Genomic DNA, 26,151 nt, shown 5'->3' on the forward strand with positions numbered 1-26,151 from the left:
GTTCAGCCCTCTGACCCATCTGTTGTTGTTGTTGTTGTTGATGGTCCAGGCGTGTGCGAGCCCATGTGCATGAACGGCGGGAGGTGTGTTGAGCCCAACGTTTGCGACTGCCCGTCGGGTTGGCAGGGAAAGCGATGCGACAAACGTAAGTGTGTTTTGGAGGGTTAGAAGCTGAACTTTGACTGACTGAAAACTGTTTTCGTGACATTTTATCATATTTGATCTTCAAAACAAATCGAGGGAAACAAAGTGTAAAACAGCATCACCAAGATCTGCTTTCCCGCCCCAAGTCCTAAATGTGACAAAGTAAATCTGTTCTGGGGCTGTAGTGGATTTGGTTTGTGCTGTTTGAACGTTGCCGTGTGTTTCCTCCCAGCCAGCTGTCTGCAGAAATGTCTGAACGGAGGAGAATGTGTCGGGCCCAACATCTGTCACTGCACCGTCGGCTGGGGAGGCGCGCTGTGTCAGAGCCGTGAGTATCCTCTAACACACAAAAACACACACTGACCGCTTTCAGCACCGTTACAGACTGACTGCTACCTGCAGTACACACACACATACACACACACACACACACACATTCTCAATGAAGAACTACCAGCACTGGCTTTGCCACATTTTCTGCCCTCCATTGTTGTTGTGGCAGTTTAAGCAAATATGGCAACCTGGTGATATTTAATATTTAAAAAACAAAAAAAACAAAGCTCATTAAAGTCACAGGAATAGAGCAGCTGTTCCACATGGATCCACGGAATGAGATCTGACCCATTAGAGGATCAGGAAAACATTTGCTGGGATAAATGTGAGTTGATCCATGCGTCTTTGTCCCTTATTTGATCCAAGCATCTTTGTCCCTTATTTGATCCAAGCGTCTTTGTCCCTTATTTGATCCAAGCGTCTTTGTCCCTTATTTGATCCAAGCATCTTTGTCCCTTATTTGATCCAAGCATCTTTGTCCCTTATTTGATCCAAGCGTCTTTGTCCCTTATTTGATCCAAGCGTCTTTGTCCCTTATTTGATCCAAGCATCTTTGTCCCTTATTTGATCCATGCGTCTTTGTCCCTTATTTGATCCAAGCATCTTTGTCCCTTATTTGATCCAAGCATCTTTGTCCCTTATTTGATCCAAGCATCTTTGTCCCTTATTTGATCCAAGCGTCTTTGTCCCTTATTTGATCCAAGCGCCTTTGTCCCTTATTTGATCCATGCGTCTTTGTCCCTTATTTGATCCAAGCATCTTTGTCCCTTATTTGATCCAAGCATCTTTGTCTCTGATTTACAGAATAAAGACATAAACTTACAGACATAAAGACATTGATGACCTCTAATTTCCTGCTTTTAAACTCAGATAAAACTGAAGTTATTGTACTTGGCCCCACAAATCTTAGAAACATGGTGTCTAATCAATTCAATCAATCAATTTTTTTTTTATATAGCGCCAAATCACAACAAACAGTTGCCCCAAGGCGCTTTATATTGTAAGGCAAGGCCATACAATAATGATGTAAAACCCCAACGGTCAAGACGACCCCCTGTGAGCAAGCACTTGGCTACAGTGGGAAGGAAAAACTCCCTTTTAACAGGAAGAAACCTCCAGCAGAACCAGGCTCAGGGAGGGGCAGTCTTCTGCTGGGACTGGTTGGGGCTGAGGGAGAGAACCAGGAAAAAGACATGCTGTGGAGGGGAGCAGAGATCGATCACTAATGATTAAATGCAGAGTGGTGCATACAGAGCAAAAGAGAAAGAAACAGTGCATCATGGGAACCCCCCAGCAGTCTACGTCTATAGCAGCATAACTAAGGGATGGTTCAGGGTCACCTGATCCAGCCCTAACTATAAGCTTTAGCAAAAAGGAAAGTTTTAAGCCTAATCTTAAAAGTAGAGAGGGTGTCTGTCTCCCTGATCTGAATTGGGAGCTGGTTCCACAGGAGAGGAGCCTGAAAGCTGAAGGCTCTGCCTCCCATTCTACTCTTACAAACCCTAGGAACTACAAGTAAGCCTGCAGTCTGAGAGCGAAGCGCTCTATTGGGGTGATATGGTACTACGAGGTCCCTAAGATAAGATGGGACCTGATTATTCAAAACCTTATAAGTAAGAAGAAGAATTTTAAATTCTATTCTAGAATTAACAGGAAGCCAATGAAGAGAGGCCAATATGGGTGAGATATGCTCTCTCCTTCTAGTCCCCGTCAGTACTCTAGCTGCAGCATTTTGAATTAACTGAAGGCTTTTTAGGGAACTTTTAGGACAACCTGATAATAATGAACTACAATAGTCCAGCCTAGAGGAAATAAATGCATGAATTAGTTTTTCAGCATCACTCTGAGACAAGACCTTTCTGATTTTAGAGATATTGCGTAAATGCAAAAAAGCAGTCCTACATATTTGTTTAATATGCGCTTTGAATGACATATCCTGATCAAAAATGACTCCAAGATTTCTCACAGTATTACTAGAGGTCAGGGTAATGCCATCCACAGTAAGGATCTGGTTAGACACCATGTTTCTAAGATTTGTGGGGCCAAGTACAATAACTTCAGTTTTATCTGAGTTTAAAAGCAGGAAATTAGAGGTCATCCATGTCTTTATGTCTGTAAGACAATCCTGCAGTTTAGCTAATTGGTGTGTGTCGTCTGGCTTCATGGATAGATAAAGCTGGGTATCATCTGCGTAACAATGAAAATTTAAGCCATACCGTCTAATAATACTGCCTAAGGGAAGCATATATAAAGTGAATAAAATTGGTCCTAGCACAGAACCTTGTGGAACTCCATAATTAACTTTAGTCTGTGAAGAAGATTCCCCATTTACATGAACAAATTGTAATCTATTAGACAAATATGATTCAAACCACCGCAGCGCAGTGCCTTTAATACCTATGGTATGCTCTAATCTCTGTAATAAAATTTTATGGTCAACAGTATCAAAAGCAGCACTGAGGTCTAACAGAACAAGCACAGAGATGAGTCCACTGTCCGAGGCCATAAGAAGATCATTTGTAACCTTCACTAATGCTGTTTCTGTACTATGATGAATTCTAAAACCTGACTGAAACTCTTCAAATAGACCATTCCTCTGCAGATGATCAGTTAGCTGTTTTACAACTACCCTTTCAAGAATTTTTGAGAGAAAAGGAAGGTTGGAGATTGGCCTATAATTAGCTAAGATAGCTGGGTCAAGTGATGGCTTTTTAAGTAATGGTTTAATTACTGCCACCTTAAAAGCCTGTGGTACATAGCCAACTAACAAAGATAGATTGATCATATTTAAGATCGAAGCATTAAATAATGGTAGGGCTTCCTTGAGCAGCCTGGTAGGAATGGGGTCTAATAAACATGTTGATGGTTTGGATGAAGTAACTAATGAAAATAACTCAGACAGAACAATCGGAGAGAAAGAGTCTAACCAAATACCGGCATCACTGAAAGCAGCCAAAGATAACGATACGTCTTTGGGATGGTTATGAGTAATTTTTTCTCTAATAGTTAAAATTTTGTTAGCAAAGAAAGTCATGAACTCATTACTAGTTAAAGTTAATGGAATACTCAGCTCAATAGAGCTCTGACTCTTTGTCAGCCTGGCTACAGTGCTGAAAAGAAACCTGGGGTTGTTCTTATTTTCTTCAATTAGTGATGAGTAGAAAGATGTCCTAGCTTTACGGAGGGATTTTTTATAGAGCAACAGACTCTTTTTCCAGGCTAAGTGAAGATCTTCTAAATTAGTGAGACGCCATTTCCTCTCCAACTTACGGGTTATCTGCTTTAAGCTACGAGTTTGAGAGTTATACCATGGAGTCAGACACTTCTGATTTAAAGCTCTCTTTTTCAGAGGAGCTACAGCATCCAAAGCTGTCTTCAATGAGGATGTAAAACTATTGATGAGATACTCTATCTCCCTTACAGAGTTTAGGTAGCTACTCTGCACTGTGTTGTTATATGGCATTAGAGAACATAAAGAAGGAATCATATCCTTAAACCTAGTTACAGCGCTTTCTGAAAGACTTCTAGTGTAATGAAACTTATTCCCTACTGCTGGGTAGTCCATCAGAGTAAATGTAAATGTTATTAAAAATGATCAGACAGAAGGGAGTTTTCAGGGAATACTGTTAAGTCTTCTATTTCCATACCATAAGTCAGAACAAGATCTAAGATATGATTAAAGTGGTGGGTGGACTCATTTACTTTTTGAGCAAAGCCAATAGAGTCTAATAATAGATTAAATGCAGTGTTGAGGCTGTCATTCTCAGCATCTGTGTGGATGTTAAAATCGCCCACTATAATTATCTTATCTGAGCTAAGCACTAAGTCAGACAAAAGGTCTGAAAATTCACAGAGAAACTCACAGTAACGACCAGGTGGACGATAGATAATAACAAATAAAACTGGTTTTTGGGACTTCCAATTTGGATGGACAAGACTAAGAGACAAGCTTTCAAATGAATTAAAGCTCTGTCTGGGTTTTGATTAATTAATAAGCTGGAATGGAAGATTGCTGCTAATCCACCGCCCCGGCCCGTGCTACGAGCATTCTGACAGTTAGTGTGACTCGGGGGTGTTGACTCATTTAAACTAACATATTCATCCTGCTGTAACCAGGTTTCTGTTAGGCAGAATAAATCAATATGTTGATCAATTATTATATCATTTACCAACAGGGACTTAGAAGAGAGAGACCTAATGTTTAATAGACCACATTTAACTGTTTTAGTCTGTGGTGCAGTTGAAGGTGCTATATTATTTTTTCTTTTTGAATTTTTATGCTTAAATAGACTTTTGCTGGTTATTGGTAGTCTGGGAGCAGGCACCGTCTCTACGGGGATGGGGTAATGAGGGGATGGCAGGGGGAGAGAAGCTGCAGAGAGGTGTGTAAGACTACAACTCTGTTTCCTGGTCCCAACCCTGGATAGTCACGGTTTGGAGGATTTAAGAAAATTAGCCAGATTTCTAGAAATGAGAGCTGCTCCATCCAAAGTGGGATGGATGCCGTCTCTCCTAACAAGACCAGGTTTTCCCCAGAAGCTTTGCCAATTATCTATGAAGCCCACCTCATTTTTTGGACACCACTCAGACAGCCAGCAATTCAAGGAGAACATGCGGCTAAACATGTCACTCCCGGTCTGATTGGGGAGGGGCCCAGAGAAAACTACAGAGTCCAACATTGTTTTTGCAAAGTTACACACCGATTTAATGTTAATTTTAGTGACCTCCGATTGGCGTAACCGGGTGTCATTACTGCCGACGTGAATTACAATCTTACCAAATTTACGCTTAGCCTTAGCCAGCAGTTTCAAATTTCCTTCAATGTCGCCTGCTCTGGCCCCCGGAAGACAATTGACTATGGTTGCTGGTGTCGCTAACTTCACATTTCTCAAAACAGAGTCGCCAATAACCAGAGTTTGATCCTCGGCGGGTGTGTCGCCGAGTGGGGAAAAACGGTTAGAGATGTGAACGGGTTGGCGGTGTACACGGGGCTTCTGTTTAGGGCTACGCTTCCTCCTCACAGTCACCCAGTCAGCCTGCTTTCCCGGCTGCTCGGGATCTGCCAGGGGGGAACTAACGGCGGCTAAGCTACCTTGGTCCGCACCGACTACAGGGGCCTGGCTAGCTGTAGAATTTTCCACGGTGCGGAGCCGAGTCTCCAATTCGCCCAGCCTGGCCTCCAAAGCTACGAATAAGCTACACTTATTACAAGTACCATTACTGCTAAAGGAGGCCGAGGAATAACTAAACATTTCACACCCAGAGCAGAAAAGTGCGGGAGAGACAGGAGAAGCCGCCATGCTAAATCGGCTAAGAGCTAGTAGCTACGCTAAGCTAGCGGATTCCTAAAAACACGCAAAGTGAATAATGTGTAAATAATTTAGAGGTGATTCAGCAGAAGGAGTGCTTTAGTTAAGGCACGTAAAGATTACACTGGGAAACAAATCGTAATCTAGATAACTAGATCAATCTAACTGCGCAGATTAAACAGCTAACAGATACAGAAAAACACCGCTGTGCTCCGGAACAGGAAGTGATACAATACCGCAGTGAGAGCCAACCACCAGTAGAGGCCTTACAACCCCGATCAACCAGATCCTTACTCTGGATGGCATTACCCTGACCTCTAGTAATACTGTGAGAAATCTTGGAGTCATTTTTGATCAGGATATGTCATTCAAAGCGCATATTAAACAAATATGTAGGACTGCTTTTTTGCATTTGCACAATATCTCTAAAATTAGAAAGGTCTTGTCTCAGAGTGATGCTGAAAAACTAATTCATGCATTTATTTCCTCTAGGCTGGACTATTGTAATTCATTATTATCAGGTTGTCCTAAAAGTTCCCTGAAAAGTCTTCAGTGAATTCAAAATGCTGCAGCTAGAGTACTGACAGGGACTAGAAGGAGAGAGCATATCTCACCCATATTGGCCTCTCTTCATTGGCTTCCTGTTAATTCCAGAATAGAATTTAAAATTCTTCTTCTTACTTATAAGGTTTTGAATAATCAGGTCCCATCTTATCTTAGGGACCTCGTAGTACCATATCACCCCAATAGAGCGCTTCGCTCTCAGACTGCAGGCTTACTTGTAGTTCCTAGGGTTTGTAAGAGTAGAATGAGAGGCAGAGCCTTCAGCTTTCAGGCTCCTCTCCTGTGGAACCAGCTCCCAATTCAGATCAGGGAGACAGACACCCTCTCTACTTTTAAGATTAGGCGTAAAACTTTCCTTTTTGCTAAAGCTTATAGTTAGGGCTGGATCAGGTGACCCTGAACCATCCCTTAGTTATGCTGCTATAGACTTAGACTGCTGGGGGGTTCCCATGATGCACTGAGTGTTTCTTTCTCTTTTTGCTCTGTATGCACCACTCTGCATTTAATCATTAGTGATCGATCTCTGCTCCCCTCCACAGCATGTCTTTTTCCTGGTTCTCTCCATCAGCCCCAGCCAGTCCCAGCAGAAGACTGCCCCTCCCTGAGCCTGGTTCTGCTGGAGGTTTCTTCCTGTTAAAAGGGAGTTTTTCCTTCCCACTGTCGCCAAGTGCTTGCTCACAGGGGGTCGTTTTGACCGTTGGGGTTTTACATAATTATTGTATGGCCTTGCCTTACAATATAAAGCGCCTTGGGGCAACTGTTTGTTGTGATTTGGCGCTATATAAATAAAATTGATTTGATTTGATTTGATTTGATCCAGGCGTCTTTGTCCCTTATTTGATCCAGGCATCTTTGTCTCTGATTTGATCCAGGCGTCTTTGTCCCTTATTTGATCCAGCTGTCTTTGTCCTTTATTTGATCCATGCGTCTTTGTCTTTTATTTGATCCAGGCGTCTTTGTCTCTGATTTGATCCAGGCGTCTTTGTCTCTGATTTGATCCATGCGTCTTTGTCTCTCATTTGATCCATGCGTCTTTGTCTCTCATTTGATCCAGGCGTCTTTGTCTCACATTTGATCCAGGCGTCTTTGTCTCTGATTTGATCCATGCGTCTTTGTCTCTGATTTGATCCATGCGTCTTTGTCACTTATTTGATCCAGGCGTCTTTGTCTCTGATTTGATCCAGACGTCTTTGTCTCTGATTTGATCCCGGCATCTTTGTCTCTGATTTGATCCATGCGTCTTTGTCTCTTATTTGATCCAGGCATCTTTGTCTCTGATTTGATCCAGGCGTCTTTGTCTGTTATTTGATCCAGGCGTCTTTGTCTTTGATTTGATTCAGGCATCTTTGACTCTTATTTGATCCAGGCATCTTTGTCTCTTATTTCATCCATGCGTCTTTGTCCCTTATTTGATCCAGGCGTCTTTGTCTCTGATTTGATTCAGGCGTCTTTGTCTCTGATTTGATTCAGGCGTCTTTGTCTCTTATTTGATCCAGGCATCTTTGTCTCTGATTTGATCCAGGTGTCTTTGTCTCTGATTTGATGCAGGCCTCTTTGTCTCTGATTTGATCCATGCGTCTTTGTCTCTTATTTGATCGAGGCATCTTTGTCTCTTATTTGATCCATGCGTCTTTGTCTCTGATTTGATTCAGGCATCTTTGTCTCTTATTTGATCCAGGCATCTTTGTCTCTTATTTGATCCAGGCATCTTTGTCCCTTATTTGATCCAGGTGTCTTTGTCACTTATTTGATCCAGGCGTCTTTGTCTCTGATTTGATCCAGGCATCTCTGTCCCTTATTTGATCCAGCTGTCTTTGTCCCTTATTTGATCCAGGCGTCTTTGTCTCTTATTTGATCCAGGCGTCTTTGTCTCTGATTTGATCCATGCGTCTTTGTCTCTGATTTGATCCAGGCGTCTTTGTTCCTTATTTGATCCATGCACCTTTGGCCCTTATTTGATCCAGGCATCTTTGTCCCTTATTTGATCCATGCGTCTTTGTCTCTGATTTCATCCAGACGTCTTTGTCCCTTATTTGATCCATGCCTCTTTGTCTCTGATTTGATCCAGCTGTTTTTGTCCCTTATTTGATCCAGCTGTCTTTGTCCTTTATTTGATCCATGCGTCTTTGTCTTTTATTTGATCCAGGCGTCTTTGTCTCTGATTTGATCCAGGCGTCTTTGTCTCTGATTTGATCCATGCGTCTTTGTCTCTCATTTGATCCATGCGTCTTTGTCTCTCATTTGATCCAGGCGTCTTTGTCTCACATTTGATCCAGGCGTCTTTGTCTCTGATTTGATCCATGCGTCTTTGTCACTTATTTGATCCAGGCGTCTTTGTCTCTGATTTGATCCAGACGTCTTTGTCTCTGATTTGATCCCGGCATCTTTGTCTCTGATTTGATCCATGCGTCTTTGTCTCTTATTTGATCCAGGCATCTTTGTCTCTGATTTGATCCAGGCGTCTTTGTCTGTTATTTGATCCAGGCGTCTTTGTCTTTGATTTGATTCAGGCATCTTTGACTCTTATTTGATCCAGGCATCTTTGTCTCTTATTTCATCCATGCGTCTTTGTCCCTTATTTGATCCAGGCGTCTTTGTCTCTGATTTGATTCAGGCGTCTTTGTCTCTGATTTGATTCAGGCGTCTTTGTCTCTTATTTGATCCAGGCATCTTTGTCTCTGATTTGATCCAGGTGTCTTTGTCTCTGATTTGATGCAGGCCTCTTTGTCTCTGATTTGATCCATGCGTCTTTGTCTCTTATTTGATCAAGGCATCTTTGTCTCTTATTTGATCCATGCGTCTTTGTCTCTGATTTGATTCAGGCATCTTTGTCTCTTATTTGATCCAGGCATCTTTGTCTCTTATTTGATCCAGGCATCTTTGTCCCTTATTTGATCCAGGTGTCTTTGTCACTTATTTGATCCAGGCGTCTTTGTCTCTGATTTGATCCAGGCATCTCTGTCCCTTATTTGATCCAGCTGTCTTTGTCCCTTATTTGATCCAGGCGTCTTTGTCTCTTATTTGATCCAGGCGTCTTTGTCTCTGATTTGATCCATGCGTCTTTGTCTCTGATTTGATCCAGGCGTCTTTGTTCCTTATTTGATCCATGCACCTTTGGCCCTTATTTGATCCAGGCATCTTTGTCCCTTATTTGATCCATGCGTCTTTGTCTCTGATTTCATCCAGACGTCTTTGTCCCTTATTTGATCCATGCCTCTTTGTCTCTGATTTGATCCAGCTGTTTTTGTCCCTTATTTGATCCATGCGTCTTTGTCTCTGATTTGATCCATGCGTCTTTGTCTCTTATTTGATCCAGGCGTCTTTGTCTCTCATTTGATTCAGGTGTCTTTGTCTCTGATTTGATCCAGGCGTCTTTGTCTCTCATTTGATCCAGGCATCTTTGTCTCTGATTTGATCCAGGCATCTTTGTCTCTTATTTGATCCAGGCATCTTTGTCTCTGATTTGATCCAGGCATCTTTGTCTCTGATTTGATCCAGGCATCTTTGTCTCTTATTTGATCCAGGCGTCTTTGTCTCTCATTTGATCCAGGCATCTTTGTCTCTGATTTGATCCAGGCATCTTTGTCTCTTATTTGATCCAGGCATCTTTGTCTCTGATTTGATTCAGGCGTCTTTGTCTCTGATTTGATCCAGGTGTCTTTGTCTCTGATTTGATCCAGGCCTCTTTGTCACTTATTTGATCCAGGCGTCTTTGTCTCTGATTTGATTCAGGCGTCTTTGTCTCTTATTTGATCCAGGCGTCTTTGTCTCTGATTTGATCGATGCGTCTTTGTCTCTTATTTTATCGAGGCATCTTTGTCTCTGATTTGATCCAGGCGTCTTTGTCTCTTATTTGATGCAGGCGTCTTTGTCTCTTATTTGATCCATGCATCTTTGTCTCTGATTTGATCCAGGCCTCTTTGTCCCTTATTTGATCCATGCGTCTTTGTCTCTTATTTGAACGAGGCGTCTTTTTCTCTTATTTGATCCTGGCGTCTTTGTCTCTGATTTGATCCAGGCATCTTTGACTCTTATTTGATCCAGCTGTCTTTGTCCCTTATTTGATCCAGCTGTCTTTGTCCCTTATTTGATCCATGTGTCTTTGTCACTTATTTGATCCAGGCGTCTTTGTCTCTTATTTGATCCAGGCGACTTTGTCTCTGATTTCATCCAGGCGTCTTTGTCCCTTATTTGATCCAGCTGTCTTTGTCTTTTATTTGATACAGGCATCTTTGTCTCTGATTTGATCCATGCGTCTTTGTCTCTTATTTGATCCAGGCATCTTTGTCTCTGATTTGATCGATGCGTCTTTCTCTCTTATTTGATCAAGGCATCTTTGTCTCTGATTTGATCCATGCGTCTTTGTCTCTTATTTGATCCAGGCATCTTTGTCTCTGATTTGATCCAGGCGTCTTTGTCTGTTATTTGATCCAGGCGTCTTTGTCTTTGATTTGATTCAGGCATCTTTGACTCTTATTTGATCCAGGCATCTTTGTCTCTTATTTCATCCATGCGTCTTTGTCCCTTATTTGATCCAGGCGTCTTTGTCTCTGATTTGATTCAGGCGTCTTTGTCTCTGATTTGATTCAGGCGTCTTTGTCTCTTATTTGATCCAGGCATCTTTGTCTCTGATTTGATCCAGGTGTCTTTGTCTCTGATTTGATGCAGGCCTCTTTGTCTCTGATTTGATCCATGCGTCTTTGTCTCTTATTTGATCGAGGCATCTTTGTCTCTTATTTGATCCATGCGTCTTTGTCTCTGATTTGATTCAGGCATCTTTGTCTCTTATTTGATCCAGGCATCTTTGTCTCTTATTTGATCCAGGCATCTTTGTCCCTTATTTGATCCAGGTGTCTTTGTCACTTATTTGATCCAGGCGTCTTTGTCTCTGATTTGATCCAGGCATCTCTGTCCCTTATTTGATCCAGCTGTCTTTGTCCCTTATTTGATCCAGGCGTCTTTGTCTCTTATTTGATCCAGGCGTCTTTGTCTCTGATTTGATCCATGCGTCTTTGTCTCTGATTTGATCCAGGCGTCTTTGTTCCTTATTTGATCCATGCACCTTTGGCCCTTATTTGATCCAGGCATCTTTGTCCCTTATTTGATCCATGCGTCTTTGTCTCTGATTTCATCCAGACGTCTTTGTCCCTTATTTGATCCATGCCTCTTTGTCTCTGATTTGATCCAGCTGTTTTTGTCCCTTATTTGATCCAGCTGTCTTTGTCCTTTATTTGATCCATGCGTCTTTGTCTTTTATTTGATCCAGGCGTCTTTGTCTCTGATTTGATCCAGGCGTCTTTGTCTCTGATTTGATCCATGCGTCTTTGTCTCTCATTTGATCCATGCGTCTTTGTCTCTCATTTGATCCAGGCGTCTTTGTCTCACATTTGATCCAGGCGTCTTTGTCTCTGATTTGATCCATGCGTCTTTGTCACTTATTTGATCCAGGCGTCTTTGTCTCTGATTTGATCCAGACGTCTTTGTCTCTGATTTGATCCCGGCATCTTTGTCTCTGATTTGATCCATGCGTCTTTGTCTCTTATTTGATCCAGGCATCTTTGTCTCTGATTTGATCCAGGCGTCTTTGTCTGTTATTTGATCCAGGCGTCTTTGTCTTTGATTTGATTCAGGCATCTTTGACTCTTATTTGATCCAGGCATCTTTGTCTCTTATTTCATCCATGCGTCTTTGTCCCTTATTTGATCCAGGCGTCTTTGTCTCTGATTTGATTCAGGCGTCTTTGTCTCTGATTTGATTCAGGCGTCTTTGTCTCTTATTTGATCCAGGCATCTTTGTCTCTGATTTGATCCAGGTGTCTTTGTCTCTGATTTGATGCAGGCCTCTTTGTCTCTGATTTGATCCATGCGTCTTTGTCTCTTATTTGATCAAGGCATCTTTGTCTCTTATTTGATCCATGCGTCTTTGTCTCTGATTTGATTCAGGCATCTTTGTCTCTTATTTGATCCAGGCATCTTTGTCTCTTATTTGATCCAGGCATCTTTGTCCCTTATTTGATCCAGGTGTCTTTGTCACTTATTTGATCCAGGCGTCTTTGTCTCTGATTTGATCCAGGCATCTCTGTCCCTTATTTGATCCAGCTGTCTTTGTCCCTTATTTGATCCAGGCGTCTTTGTCTCTTATTTGATCCAGGCGTCTTTGTCTCTGATTTGATCCATGCGTCTTTGTCTCTGATTTGATCCAGGCGTCTTTGTTCCTTATTTGATCCATGCACCTTTGGCCCTTATTTGATCCAGGCATCTTTGTCCCTTATTTGATCCATGCGTCTTTGTCTCTGATTTCATCCAGACGTCTTTGTCCCTTATTTGATCCATGCCTCTTTGTCTCTGATTTGATCCAGCTGTTTTTGTCCCTTATTTGATCCATGCGTCTTTGTCTCTGATTTGATCCATGCGTCTTTGTCTCTTATTTGATCCAGGCGTCTTTGTCTCTCATTTGATTCAGGTGTCTTTGTCTCTGATTTGATCCAGGCGTCTTTGTCTCTCATTTGATCCAGGCATCTTTGTCTCTGATTTGATCCAGGCATCTTTGTCTCTTATTTGATCCAGGCATCTTTGTCTCTGATTTGATCCAGGCATCTTTGTCTCTGATTTGATCCAGGCATCTTTGTCTCTTATTTGATCCAGGCGTCTTTGTCTCTCATTTGATCCAGGCATCTTTGTCTCTGATTTGATCCAGGCATCTTTGTCTCTTATTTGATCCAGGCATCTTTGTCTCTGATTTGATTCAGGCGTCTTTGTCTCTGATTTGATCCAGGTGTCTTTGTCTCTGATTTGATCCAGGCCTCTTTGTCACTTATTTGATCCAGGCGTCTTTGTCTCTGATTTGATTCAGGCGTCTTTGTCTCTTATTTGATCCAGGCGTCTTTGTCTCTGATTTGATCGATGCGTCTTTGTCTCTTATTTTATCGAGGCATCTTTGTCTCTGATTTGATCCAGGCGTCTTTGTCTCTTATTTGATGCAGGCGTCTTTGTCTCTTATTTGATCCATGCATCTTTGTCTCTGATTTGATCCAGGCCTCTTTGTCCCTTATTTGATCCATGCGTCTTTGTCTCTTATTTGAACGAGGCGTCTTTTTCTCTTATTTGATCCTGGCGTCTTTGTCTCTGATTTGATCCAGGCATCTTTGACTCTTATTTGATCCAGCTGTCTTTGTCCCTTATTTGATCCAGCTGTCTTTGTCCCTTATTTGATCCATGTGTCTTTGTCACTTATTTGATCCAGGCGTCTTTGTCTCTTATTTGATCCAGGCGACTTTGTCTCTGATTTCATCCAGGCGTCTTTGTCCCTTATTTGATCCAGCTGTCTTTGTCTTTTATTTGATACAGGCATCTTTGTCTCTGATTTGATCCATGCGTCTTTGTCTCTTATTTGATCCAGGCATCTTTGTCTCTGATTTGATCGATGCGTCTTTCTCTCTTATTTGATCAAGGCATCTTTGTCTCTGATTTGATCCAGACATCTTTGTCTCTTATTTGATCCAGGCATCTTTGTCTCTGATTTGATTCAGGCGTCTTTGTCTCTGATTTGATCCAGGTGTCTTTGTCTCTGATTTGATCCAGGCCTCTTTGTCTCTGATTTGATCCAGGCCTCTTTGTCTCTGATTTGATCCATGCGTCTTTGTCACTTATTTGATCCAGGCGTCTTTGTCTCTGATTTGATTCAGGCGTCTTTGTCTCTTATTTGATCCAGGCGTCTTTGTCTCTTATTTGATCCATGCATCTTTGTCCCTTATTTGATCCATGCGTCTTTGTCCCTTATTTGATCCAGCTGTCTTTGTCCCTTATTTGATCTAGGCGTCTTTGTCTCTTATTTGATCTAGGCGTCTTTGTCTCTGATTTGATCCAGGTGTCTTTGTCCCTTATTTGATCCATGCGTCTTTGTCACTTATTTGATCCAGGCGTCTTTGTCTCTTATTTGATCCAGGGGTCTTTGTCTCTGATTTGATCCAGGCGTCTTTGTCCCTTATTTGATCCAGCTGTCTTTGTCTTTTATTTGATCCAGGCGTCTTTGTCCCTTATATGATCCTTGCGTCTTTGTCTCTGATTTGATCCAGCTGTCTTTGTCCCTTATTTGATCCATGTGTCTTTGTCTGTGATTTGATCCATGCATCTTTGTCTCTTATTTGATCCAGGCGTCTTTGTCTCTCATTTGATCCAGACGTCTTTGTCTCTGATTTGATCCAGGCATCTTTGTCTCTGATTTGATCCATGCGTCTTTGTCTCTTATTTGATCCAGGCATCTTTGTCTCTGATTTGATCGATGCGTCTCTGTCTCTTATTTGATCCAGGCATCTTTGTCTCTGATTTGATCCAGGCATCTTTGTCTCTTATTTGATCCAGGCGTCTTTGTCTCTGATTTGATCCAGGCCTCTTTGTCTCTGATTTGATCCAGGCGTCTTTGTCTCTTATTTGATCCAGGCGTCTTTGTCTCTGATTTGATTCAGGCGTCTTTGTCTCTTATTTGATACATGCATCTTTGTCTCTGATTTGATCCAGGCGTCTTTGTCTCTTATTTGATCCAGGCGTCTTTGTCTCTGATTCGATCCAGGTGTCTTTGTCCCTTATTTGATCCAGCCGTCTTTGTCTTTTATTTGATCCAGTCATCTTTGTCTCTTATTTGATCCATGCATCTTTGTCTCTGATTTCATCCAGGTGTCTTTGTCTCTTATTTGATCCAGGCCTCTTTGTCTCTGATTTGATCCATGCTTCTTTGTCACTTATTTGATACGAGGCATCTTTGTCTCTTATTTGATCCAGGTGTCTTTCACTCTGATTTGATTCAGGCGTCTTTGTCTCTTATTTGATCCATGCGTCTTTGTCCCTTATTTGATCCAGCTGTCTTTGTCCCTTATTTGATCCATGCATCTTTGTCTCTTATTTGAGCCAGGCATCTTTGTCTCTGATTTGATCCAGGCGTCTTTGTCCCTTATTTGATCCATGCGTCTTTGTCACTTATTTGATCCAGGCGTCTTTGTCTCTGATTTGATCCAGGCGTCTTTGTCCCTTATTTGATCCATTTGTCTTTGTCACTTATTTGATCCAGGCGTCTTTGTCTGTCTTTGTCTTTGATCGATGCGTCTTTCTCTCTTATTTGATCAAGGCATCTTTGTCTTTTATTTGATCCAGGCGTCTTTGTCCCTTATTTGATCCATGCGTCTTTGTCACTTATTTGATCCAGGCGTCTTTGTCTCTGATTTGATTCAGGCGTCTTCGTCTCTTATTTGATCCATGCGTCTTTGTCTCTTATTTGATCCATGCGTCTTTGTCCCTTATTTGATCCAGCTGTCTTTGTGCCTTATTTGATCCAGGCGTCTTTGTCTCTGATTTGATCCAGATGTCTTTGTCCCTTATTTGATCCATGCGCCTTTGTCACTTATTTGATCCAGGCGTCTTTGTCTCTTATTTGATCCATGCGCCTTTGTCACTTATTTGATCCAGGCGTCTTTGTCTCTTATTTGATCCAGGCGCCTTTGTCACTTATTTGATCCAGGCGTCTTTGTCTCTGATTTGATCCAGGCGTCTTTGTCTCTGATTTGATCCAGGCGTCTTTGTCTCTGATTTGATCCAGGCGTCTTTGTCTCTGATTTGATCCAGGCGTCTTTGTCCCTTATTTGATCCATGCATCTTTGTCACTTATTTGATCCAGGCATCTTTGTCTCTTATTTGATCCAGGCGTCTTTGTCTCTGATTTGATCCAGGCGTCTTTGTCCCTTATTTGATCCAGCTGTCTTTGTCTTTTATTTGATCCAGGCGTCTTTGTCCCTTATTTGATCCATGCATCTTTGTTTTTTATTTGATCCATGCGTCTTTGTCTCTTATTTGATCCAGGCATCTTTGTCTTTGATTTGATCGATGCGTCTTTGTCTCTTATTTGATCAAGGCATCTTTGTCTCTGATTTGATCCAGGCATCTTTGTCCCTTATTTGATCCATGCGTCTTTGTCTCTGATTTGATCCAGCTGTCTTTGTCTCTTATTTGATCCAGCTGTCTTTGTCCCTTATTTGATCCATGCGTCTTTGTCTCTTATTTGATCCATGCGTCTTTGTCTCTGATTTGATCCAGGGGTCTTTGTCCCTTATTTGATCCAGGCTTCTTTGTCTCTTATTTGATCCAGGCTTCTTTGTCTCTTATTTGATCCAGGCGTCTTTGTCTCTGATTTGATCCAGGCGTCTTTGTCTCTGATTTGATCCAGGCGTCTTTGTCTCTTATTTGATCCAGACGTCTTTGTCTCTGATTTGATCCAGGCGTCTTTGTCCCTTATTTGATCCAGGCGTCTTTGTCCCTTATTTGATGCATGCGTCTTTGGCCCTTATTTGATCCAGGCGTCTTTGGCCCTTATTTGATCCAGGCGTCTTTGTCTCTGATTTGATCCAGGCTTCTTTGTCCCTTATTTGATCCATGCATCTTTGTCCCTTATTTGATCCAGGCGTCTTTGTCTCTGATTTGAACCAGGCGTCTTTGTCTTTTATTTGATCCATGCATCTTTGTCTCTTATTTGATCCAGGCATCTTTGTCTCTGATTTGATCGATGCGTCTTTGTCTCTTATTTGATCAAGGCGTCTTTGTCTCTGATTTGATCCAGGTGTCTTTGTCTCTTATTTGATCCATGCATCTTTGTCTCTGATTTGATCCAGGCGTCTTTGTCCCTTATTTGATCCATGTGTCTTTGTCTCTGATTTGATCCAGCTGTCTTTGTCCCTTATTTGATCCATGCGTCTTTGTCTCTGATTTGATGCATGTGTCTTTGTCTCTTATTTGATCCAGGCGTCTTTGTCTCTCATTTGATCCAGGCGTCTTTGTCTCTGATTTCATCCATGCGTCTTTGTCTCTTATTTGATCCAGGCGTCTTTGTCCCTTATTTGATCCATGCGTCTTTGTCTCTTATTTGATCCAGGCGTCTTTGTCTTTTATTTGATCCAGGCGTCTGTCTCTGATTTGATCCATGCATCTTTGTCTCTTTTTTGATCCAGGCATCTTTGTCTCTTATTTGATCCAGGCGTCTTTGTCTCTTATTTGATCCAGGCATCTTTGTCCCTTATTTAATCCATGCGTCTTTGTCTCTGATTTGATCCAGTCGTCTTTGTCTCTTATTTGATCCAGGCGTCTTTGTCTCTGATTTGATTCAGGAGTCTTTGTCTCTTATTTGATCCAGGCGTCTTTGTCTCTGATTTGATCCAGGCATCTTTGTCTCTTATTTGATTCAGGCGTCTTTGTCTCTTATTTGATCCAGGCATCTTTGTCTCTTATTTGATCCAGGCGTCTTTGTCCCTTTGTGTTTTGTTTCAGCTCACTGTGAACAGAAATGTCTGTACGGCAGCCGCTGTGTTCGGCCCAACGTGTGTGCCTGCCGGGGAGGATCTTCAGCCTCACTCTGCTCCAGGAGGGTAAGAACAGATTTTTGCACCACAAACACACATCAGGGTTGCACTGGACTCCCCTGAAATCTGATTGGACACAGATGACTGACATGTCATCTGTGTCCAATCAATACACGAGCTGTTGCTCGTGTATTGAATGTTCATGTCTCTACCATAAGCCGTCTCCAAAGGCGTTTCAGAGAATTTGGCAGTACATCCAACCAGCCTCACAACTGCAGACCACGTGTAACCACACCAGCCCAGGACCTCCACATCCAGCATGTTCACCTCCAAGATCGTCTGAGACCAGCCACTCGGACAGCTGCTGAAACCATTGGTTTGCATAACCAAAGAATTTCTGCACAAACTGTCAGAAACCGTCTCAGGGAAGCTCATCTGCATGCTCGTCGTCCTCATCGGGGTCTCGACCTGACTCCAGTTCGTCGTCCTAACCGACTTGAGTGGGCAAATGCTCACATTCGCTGGCGTTTGCCATGTTGGAGAGGTGTTCTCTTCAACTCTATGCGAAGGAGATGTGTTGCACTGCATGAGGCAAATGGTGGTCACACCAGATACTGACTGGTATCCCCCCCAAATAAAACAAAACTGCACCTTTCAGAGTGGCCTTTTATTGTGGGCAGTCTAAGGCACACCTGTGCACTAATCATGGTGTCTAATCAGCATCTTGATATGGCACACCTGTGAGGTGGGATGGATTATCTTAGCAAAGGAGAAGTGCTCACTATCACAGATTTAGACTGGTTTGTGAACAATATTTGAGGGAAATGGTGATATTGTGTATGTGGAAAAAGTTTTAGATCTTTGAGTTCATCTCATACAAAATGGGAGCAAAACCAAAAGTGTTGCGTTTATATTTTTGTTGAGTGTATGCGTGTGTCCAGTCATTTTTAAACGAGCAGGCAGCTGTTGATTAAATAACCTCTTAATTTTGCTCTCTAGTGGCACCATATGCATTTCACTTAAAAATACACATGCCACAGAGTGTTTCTCAAGTGTACTCAAAAGTATTGGAACACTTGGCATTTCACACACACTTCTGAAGAAAACTGGCAATAAAACTGATTCTTTACAGATATCAAGTTTTAGAGATTTGCTTTGAGTCTGAGTTTGAGGAAGATAATTTTAGAAATTTTTATTCTTTATATTTTTGTATTTCTTGTATTTGAAGTGGCATAAACAAATTAAAATGTGTGAAATTCTAAGTGTTCCAATACTTTTGGAGGGCACAGTATCCTAACCTTATAATGAGTGCAAAATGAGTGTGGGATTATTACTGTTTTGTTTAAGAATGTTGAATTTTCACTGTTGCTGCACTTTGTGTCAAATCATAGTCATATCGTATATCGTATTGATATGACAATATTGAGATACGATAATTTGCAACCTGGTCTCACGACAAGTCGTGATTCAGCAGCATGAAATATACATTAATCTATTGGTTTGTGATATTGTGACGAAAAGCGCCTCATTTTCGTCACGGCAGCACAAATTCATTCTCATTCATTCTGTGACGGCTGCACGAAATTAAAAGTGAAGCGCGGGGGGGGGGGTAAGGTTAGGGTCGGGGGTAGGATTAGGGTTAGGAATAGTGAGTTAATAAAACCCTGTCACGAAAATTTGACTCATTTCGTCATGGGAGCACGAAAAAAATGTGAGACTGGGCTGTAATTTGGCCATAATGTGCAGCCCTACTGTCAACTAGCTGAAAACCTTGAATATTAATTTACATCTACACTTAAAAAATGCTTAAAGTGGCAGGGGGTTAAGGGGGCTGTAATTAGGGGGGTCTGGGGGCTCCTCCCCCCCATAAGCTGAAAGGCAAAAAAAAGAAAAATGTTTAAAAAGGTGGGGCATCTGGGGGGATACTTCTGTCTTGACTCTTGTAGAAAAGAATGACAAGACAGAAGTCAGATGACCACAGCAAGAATTTTAGCTAAGGAAGCTTCTGTGATTTGAAGCGAAACATCCTTGCGTCAAGCAACCCAGTCCAGTCGAAGATTCAAGCTTCTCTACTCGCAAGAACCATTTTACTGAAAAAAGGGTGAGGGACCTAAAGCCCCCATCACACATAGCAAGAATGTGCCGAAAGCATGCCCGATACGGCAAATATTGCCATAATCCGACACAGTCAGGAGGAAAAAAGGGGTGGTCTGCAGTGTCAGAGCAAAGACAGACTGCCTCGTCCATACCTGTCAGACTGCATCCAAGAGCACATGTAAACGACAGACTGCTGTCAGACGGCCATGTATGCATGGCGCAAGTGCGCTCTGCTAGTTATCACTCAGCTGTGTGTGTGTGTGTGTGTGTGTGTGTGTGTGTGTGTGTGTGTGTGTGTGTGTGTGTGTGTGTGTGTGTGTGTGTGTGTGTGTGTGTGTGTGTGTGTATAACGCTGCGTGGGCCACTAAGCGCACGAGCGGGGCACAAGTGTACGAGGGCTGTCCGTAAAGTATAGGTCCTTTTTATTTTTTTCAAAAACTATATGGATTTCATTCATATGTTTTTACGTCAGACATGCTTGCACCCTCGTGCGCATGCGTGAGTTTTTCCACGCCTGTCGGTGACGTCATTCGCCTGTGAGCACTCCTTGTGGGAGGAGTCGTCCAGCCCCTCGTCGGAATTCCTTTGTATGAGAAGTTGCTGAGAGACTGGCGCTTTGTTTGATCAAAATTTTTTCTAAACCTGTGAGACACATCGAAGTGGACATGGTTCGAAAAATTAAGCTGGTTTTCAATGAAAATTTTAACAGCTGATGAGAGATTTTGAGGTGATTCTGTCGCTTTAAGGACTTTTCACGGTGCAAGACGTCGCGCAGCGCTCTCAGGCGGCGTCATCAGCCTGTTTCAAGCTTAAAACCTCCACATTTCAGGCTCTATTAATCCAGGACGTCGTGAGAGAACAGAGAAGTTTCAGAAGAATTCGGTTTCAGCATTTTATCCGGATATTCCACTGTTAAAGGATATTTTTTTAATGAAAGACGTGCGGACGGGTCCGCGCGTCGGGACGCAGCTGACGCGGCGCGGCAGCACAGGAAAAACACCTCCGTGTTGATAACCATTTGTTAAAATCCAGTTGGCTTTTGATGGCTTTCAGTGGAGTGAGTATATGAGAAATTGTTTATCAGCTGGAGATGTTCCAACTTGTCCTCAAGGCTTCCAACAGAGGTGGTTTTCCTGTGGCGGAGCGTCGCGGCGGCTGCGAGCCGACGCTGCAATCCGCCCGCACGTCTTTCATTAAAAAAATCTCCTTTAACAGTGGAATATCCGGATAAAATACTGAAACCGACTTCTTCTGAAACTTCTCTGTTCTCTCACGACGTCCTGGATCAACAGAGCCTGAAATGTGGAGGTTTTAAGCTTGAAACAGGCTGATGACGCCGCCTGAGAGCGCTGCGCGACGTCTCGCACCGTGAAAAGTCCTTAAAGCGACAGAATCACCTCAAAATCTCTCATCAGCTGTTAAAATTTTCACTGAAGACCAGCTTAATTTTTCGAACCATGTCCACTTCGATGTGTCTCACAGGTTTAGAAAAAAGTTTGATCAAACAAAGCGCCAGTCTCTCAGCAATTTCTCAGACAAAGGAATTCCGACGAGGGGCTGGACGACTCCTCCCACAAGGAGTGCTCACAGGCGAATGACGTCACCGACAGGCATGGAAAAACTCACGCATGCGCACGAGGGTGCAAGCATGTCTGACGTAAAAACATATGAATGAAATCCATATAGTTTTTGAAAAAAATAAAAAGGACCTATACTTTACGGACAGCCCTCGTATACATGCGCACGCCTGCCACTGGACAGCTTTGCTCCAAAGTTTGCTGGCAGTTGGGCCATGCAGTCCATCAGCCGGAGTGCCTTTCCAGGGAACTTTCTGGTTTCTTGTTTGCCCACTTCAGGAGCACAACGCAACTCTGGACACCGCGATGGTTGGATTATCACATGGAATTAATTTTTTTCTTTTGGGTGAGAGGATTTTAACCACAGGCTGCTGTCCCGGTTTCATGTCCACATCCACGCTGTGACACACTCCTGGACTGCTGTTGGAGGTGAGATTCATGTTTATTAATGCTGTCATGGCCTGGCACAACAGTTCCATGTCATATCTCCTACAGAGTTAGAAGGTGATCATATATTACAGCGTCAGATCTGTTCAGCTCCGAGTCTGAGGTGTGCAGTGACGCGTTACTGCGCACCACAGAGAGGCGCAGCTGCCTGTGTTATATACAGTTATGATGGAGACAATATTCACATTATTTACGTCGCCCATGGGAAGGAATGAACAAATGTCTGTACTGTAAGGTCTATTGTGGATATAACAGCCTGTTCAGATTTTCGACGGTGTGCACGCATTAGCGCACAGAGCTTTCGGTTTGATAGCTGTTCACATTCACTGTACATGATAATTCATAATTATTATCATGATGAAGCGTGCCACATACATTTCAACAGTTCCTTTGCGCTCGGGTGAGGGTGGGGGGTGGACAGTATTATACGTGGCACGTGCAGGTCATACCGGCAGGCTTTGCGGTACCAGATCTATCTCGAGGTTCCCTCATATGCGCTCAAATAATTTCAGATCCTGTTTTGACGCCATTGGAATATGTAAATTGCGGTCAGATGGTCCTCAGACTGCACATGGACTGCCATCAGATAGGTGACCCATCACTCGGAGAGTTTTGAACATGTGCATCACATTCGGAGTCCGATTTTGACCAACTTCCGCAGATGGCTGTCAGTCTTGAGAGACTAGATTTTCTGTTGAGTATAGGTCCAAGTAGTGCTCTACCAAACGTGCCATTTGCTTGTCTTTGTCAGTAATGATCTCTCCTGTCTTTGCTTTAAGGGATGCGCTCTTATTAACTGGCTTGCCAGTTGCTTGTTTGATGCCCTCATATATCTTCCAGATGTTGCCAGTGGCTGATGCTAGCTGGATGCATTCTGACAACATGAGCCAGTATTTGTTTGCACAGCGGCGTGAAGTTCGCTGGGCTTCATGTCGGGCAGCTTTTAATGCTTGTAAGTTCTGCCTGCTGGGGTTTTTCTTGTAGGTAAGTAGTGCTTTAAGTTTCGTGACCATGACAGCTTCCAATACAGAAATGTGTGAGTTGAACCAATCTGTGTTCTTACGCTCCTTCTTTCCGTAGGTCTGCACAGCTGCACTATGGATGATTTTGCTCAGTGACTCCCACCTGTGCTCTACGTCCTGCGGTTGGACATTATTCAGAGTTTCTTTGAAGCATTCTAAAAACTCCTGGTTTTTGTCTGGTAGAGAGGTCTTGCTGACATCGATTCTTTGCTGGCCTTTCTTTTTCGTAGGGTGCAACGTCTTGGATCTTTATCCTAGAGCCAATAAGAGAGTGATCAGTATCACAGTCTGCACTGTGGTATGCTCTTGTGTTGCAGACACTGTTTAGCTGACCAGTAGCATTACGAAGATCCTTCCCACTGTCAAAGGCAACCCGTGGTGTCCCGCTGTACGTCAGTTTAGCAGGGACTTATCACCCGTAAACTGCTGTCTTCCAGTTTGTTACTCACCCCCAGGAATGGGGGGGTGGGGCTGGAGTGGCCCCTCCAGAGCGCTAGCATGGGCAGGTTTATGGAGAACCTGTGCTGCCCAAGAATACAATAGCACCCCCCTCTCGGCCGCTCCTACATGCTCCAAGGGAACGCAAGGCGTGACACTTGGCAGTGGTGTGGCTGCAGGAGTTGCCGGAAAGACATCAGAGTTTGACAGCCAACCGCCTTACATACCCCACTCTGGATTTTCTGTCTGGGTTTACTCCCATAACATTTCCCAGGATTGGGTATAGCCGCAAGGCAGCGGAGGTTTTTGAATCAGGGTTTACCTTCCCCTAGACGGACTGCCATCCAAGGCTGATGAGCTCCATCCACTCGTGCTATTTGGTCATAGCTGGGGGTCTGGTTTGCAGGCATTAGGGCATGTCCACACACCGGTGGGCCGTGCATGCCATGCGTCTGGGGGCCACACCTCCTCCGAGCTCCCTGCAGTTTAGCCTGGGGCCTTACGGTACCCAGTTTCCGCCTGTAGCCGCGAGGAGGCATTGCATAGGACTTGCTGTGGAGAGGCTGTGTGCTGGCAGGAGAGACGTCGCACTCGGCTCTCTTTTCGCAGTGCTGCAAGCAGCTCCGCTAGCCAGGGGTGAGGGCTGAAACCGAGAGCTGGCAAGCACACTAATGCTAGGCCTGCACACACACTAAACACATCACACAGCCATTTACAGACAAACATTAATTTTCAGAATATTTTGGACACTGATATTGATTCTGGACATTCAGGCAGGCTCGCCTGTGTGTGAACAGAGAACTACAAAAAAAAATATATATATTAAAATTATATATTAAAATAAAGTTTAATAAATATTAAATACAAAGAAAAAACACTTGTTCTTTTGATTTTTGTTTTCACTTTTCAATTTTAAAACCTTGTGCTCTTATTTTTGCAGCTTCCGATCACTCAAGGCTGACATCACTTTAACGTCTGCAGCTCGCCGAACACGTGGATCTCAGAGAAAATCAATAAAACTTTTGGATGATCCACAGCCGTAACAAGAACTTCTTCCAAAACTCAAACCTGGACACAGTTTCTGCACTTGAATTCTTCAAACATCAGGAATTTATTTATTTTTTAAACCTTATCTTTTATTCTTTTAGAGACCAAGTAGAGCTGGGCCTCACTCAAAAGGTTAAAGGTCACCACCGTGCAACAAAAGCATCATTGTCACGACTGTTATTGTCGGTATGTTCACGAAGATTAAAATAAGAAATGGAAGAAAAAAGCAGAAAATCAAACTTCCAACAACCAAGAGTTAGTTTGGTTATGATCCTCATCGTGTTAAACCGCTTTGAGCTTCTCTCATCTGAACCAATTATTCACCTTTAATGTCAGTCATTAAAAAATATCTCTGGCATATTAAAATATGACAATCACAACAGCAGATTTTCCACAAATTCCCAAAACATGAAAAGATAAAAACCAATATGAGGTTTAAAATAGCTACAAAAAAAAACTACCAGAAAGGGGTTGTTGTTGTTGTTGTTGTTGTTGTTTACTCAAACAGCACATTTCTGGTACAAATTGTAGAAAGCAGACATTCCAAAATTTCAGAATGCTACAGGTGATTTTCAAATCTGAAATCCTTCACAATTTAGAGTTACACAGAAGATGTGATTCCAGATAAATAAATAATAACTATGTCAGATACACAAGGAGTAACAATTTCAATCTCATGACTTTATTTTTTTATTACATTTATAAAATAATCAAATATTTTGGGGTAATTTTAAACAAAAGTTAAAAGCAGAAATTTAAAATTATAAATTAATTTAAAATTTTAATAAAATACTTTTATTTTAACAATCTCAAAGTCCACTTGCAGTACCCTACTGGCCCACCAGGGGGTTGCAGCCTACACTTTGGGATTGATTTCTTGTTTTTTGTTTGTTTCTTTTCTTTTCTTTCTTAAATTTCTGGTCAGACTCTTAGAAGACAAGCAGATGTGATGTGTGCGATAAATTACCACTACAGACATGGAATAATATCACCAACAGCCTGTGTGGTAAATATTAAACATCTTAATTAGAAATGATTTCTTGTGTTTGATCATTTAATATTTTAAACCTGTCAGATGTTTCTACGATATCATAATCTTATCGTATATATTCTCCACAGTACGTTTTTGTTTTTAAAGATCATTTGTAATAATTATTTTAACATAAATGTCTGATTTTTACCTTCTTAAGCAAAATGTTATTTGCTGGTGTTTCATACATTCTGTTTTGTTTGTGTTTTGTTTTTTAATTGTCAGTTTGATTTTTTACAGCACAAAACCAAACACCTGTGTGTGTATTTATTTATTTGGTCGTTTAAAAAAAATTGGCACATATTTTGTTGTATATTTCTTGATCACTTCATAATCAACATTATTTCTTGTTAAAGGTTTGTTTGTTTGTTTTGTAAGAAAACAAATGTTATGATGGAATTTTGTATCCTCTGATTTTCTACAAAAATTATTTTGTTTTTTCAAAATGAAGCTCTGAGATTAAAGACTATTTTATCTAAAATGTTACATTCTTTTATTCATATACCAGAGCATCATTCACAAGAGCCGACAGCCGTTAAAAATGTTATTTGAGCATTTAATTTTTATAAGTATATTTCTGTCTATTGCTGTCATTTTTCACAAAACCAATTTTCAGTTTAATTTTTCAATTTATTTGGTTTATATAGCGCCAAATCACATCAAGTTGCCTCAAGGTGCTTGACACAGGTAAGGTCTAAGTAACCTTACCAACCCCTGGAGCACGCACACAGGTGACAGTGGTAAGGAAACACTCCCTCTGATGATACTGAGGAAGAAACCTGAAGCAGACCAGACTCAAAGGGAC

The 26,151-nt window shown here is 42.2% G+C and overlaps 1 protein-coding gene across 1 annotated transcript in view; it reads left to right on the forward strand.

Moving 5' to 3' along the window:
• LOC117517945 (von Willebrand factor D and EGF domain-containing protein-like) overlaps positions 1 to 24,726 on the forward strand; it is a 146,014-nt gene extending 121,288 nt beyond the window's left edge. The window contains 4 exon segments of the mRNA XM_034179073.1: positions 50 to 145; positions 377 to 472; positions 17,657 to 17,754; positions 24,210 to 24,726. Of these exon segments, the coding sequence (XP_034034964.1) occupies positions 50 to 145; positions 377 to 472; positions 17,657 to 17,754; positions 24,210 to 24,230 (311 nt within the window). The 3' untranslated portion in view covers positions 24,231 to 24,726.
• Positions 24,727 to 26,151: the final 1,425 nt, after the last annotated feature.

This window comes from Thalassophryne amazonica, chromosome 1, assembly GCF_902500255.1.
Source record: "Thalassophryne amazonica chromosome 1, fThaAma1.1, whole genome shotgun sequence".
Classification (NCBI taxonomy): domain Eukaryota; kingdom Metazoa; phylum Chordata; class Actinopteri; order Batrachoidiformes; family Batrachoididae; genus Thalassophryne; species Thalassophryne amazonica.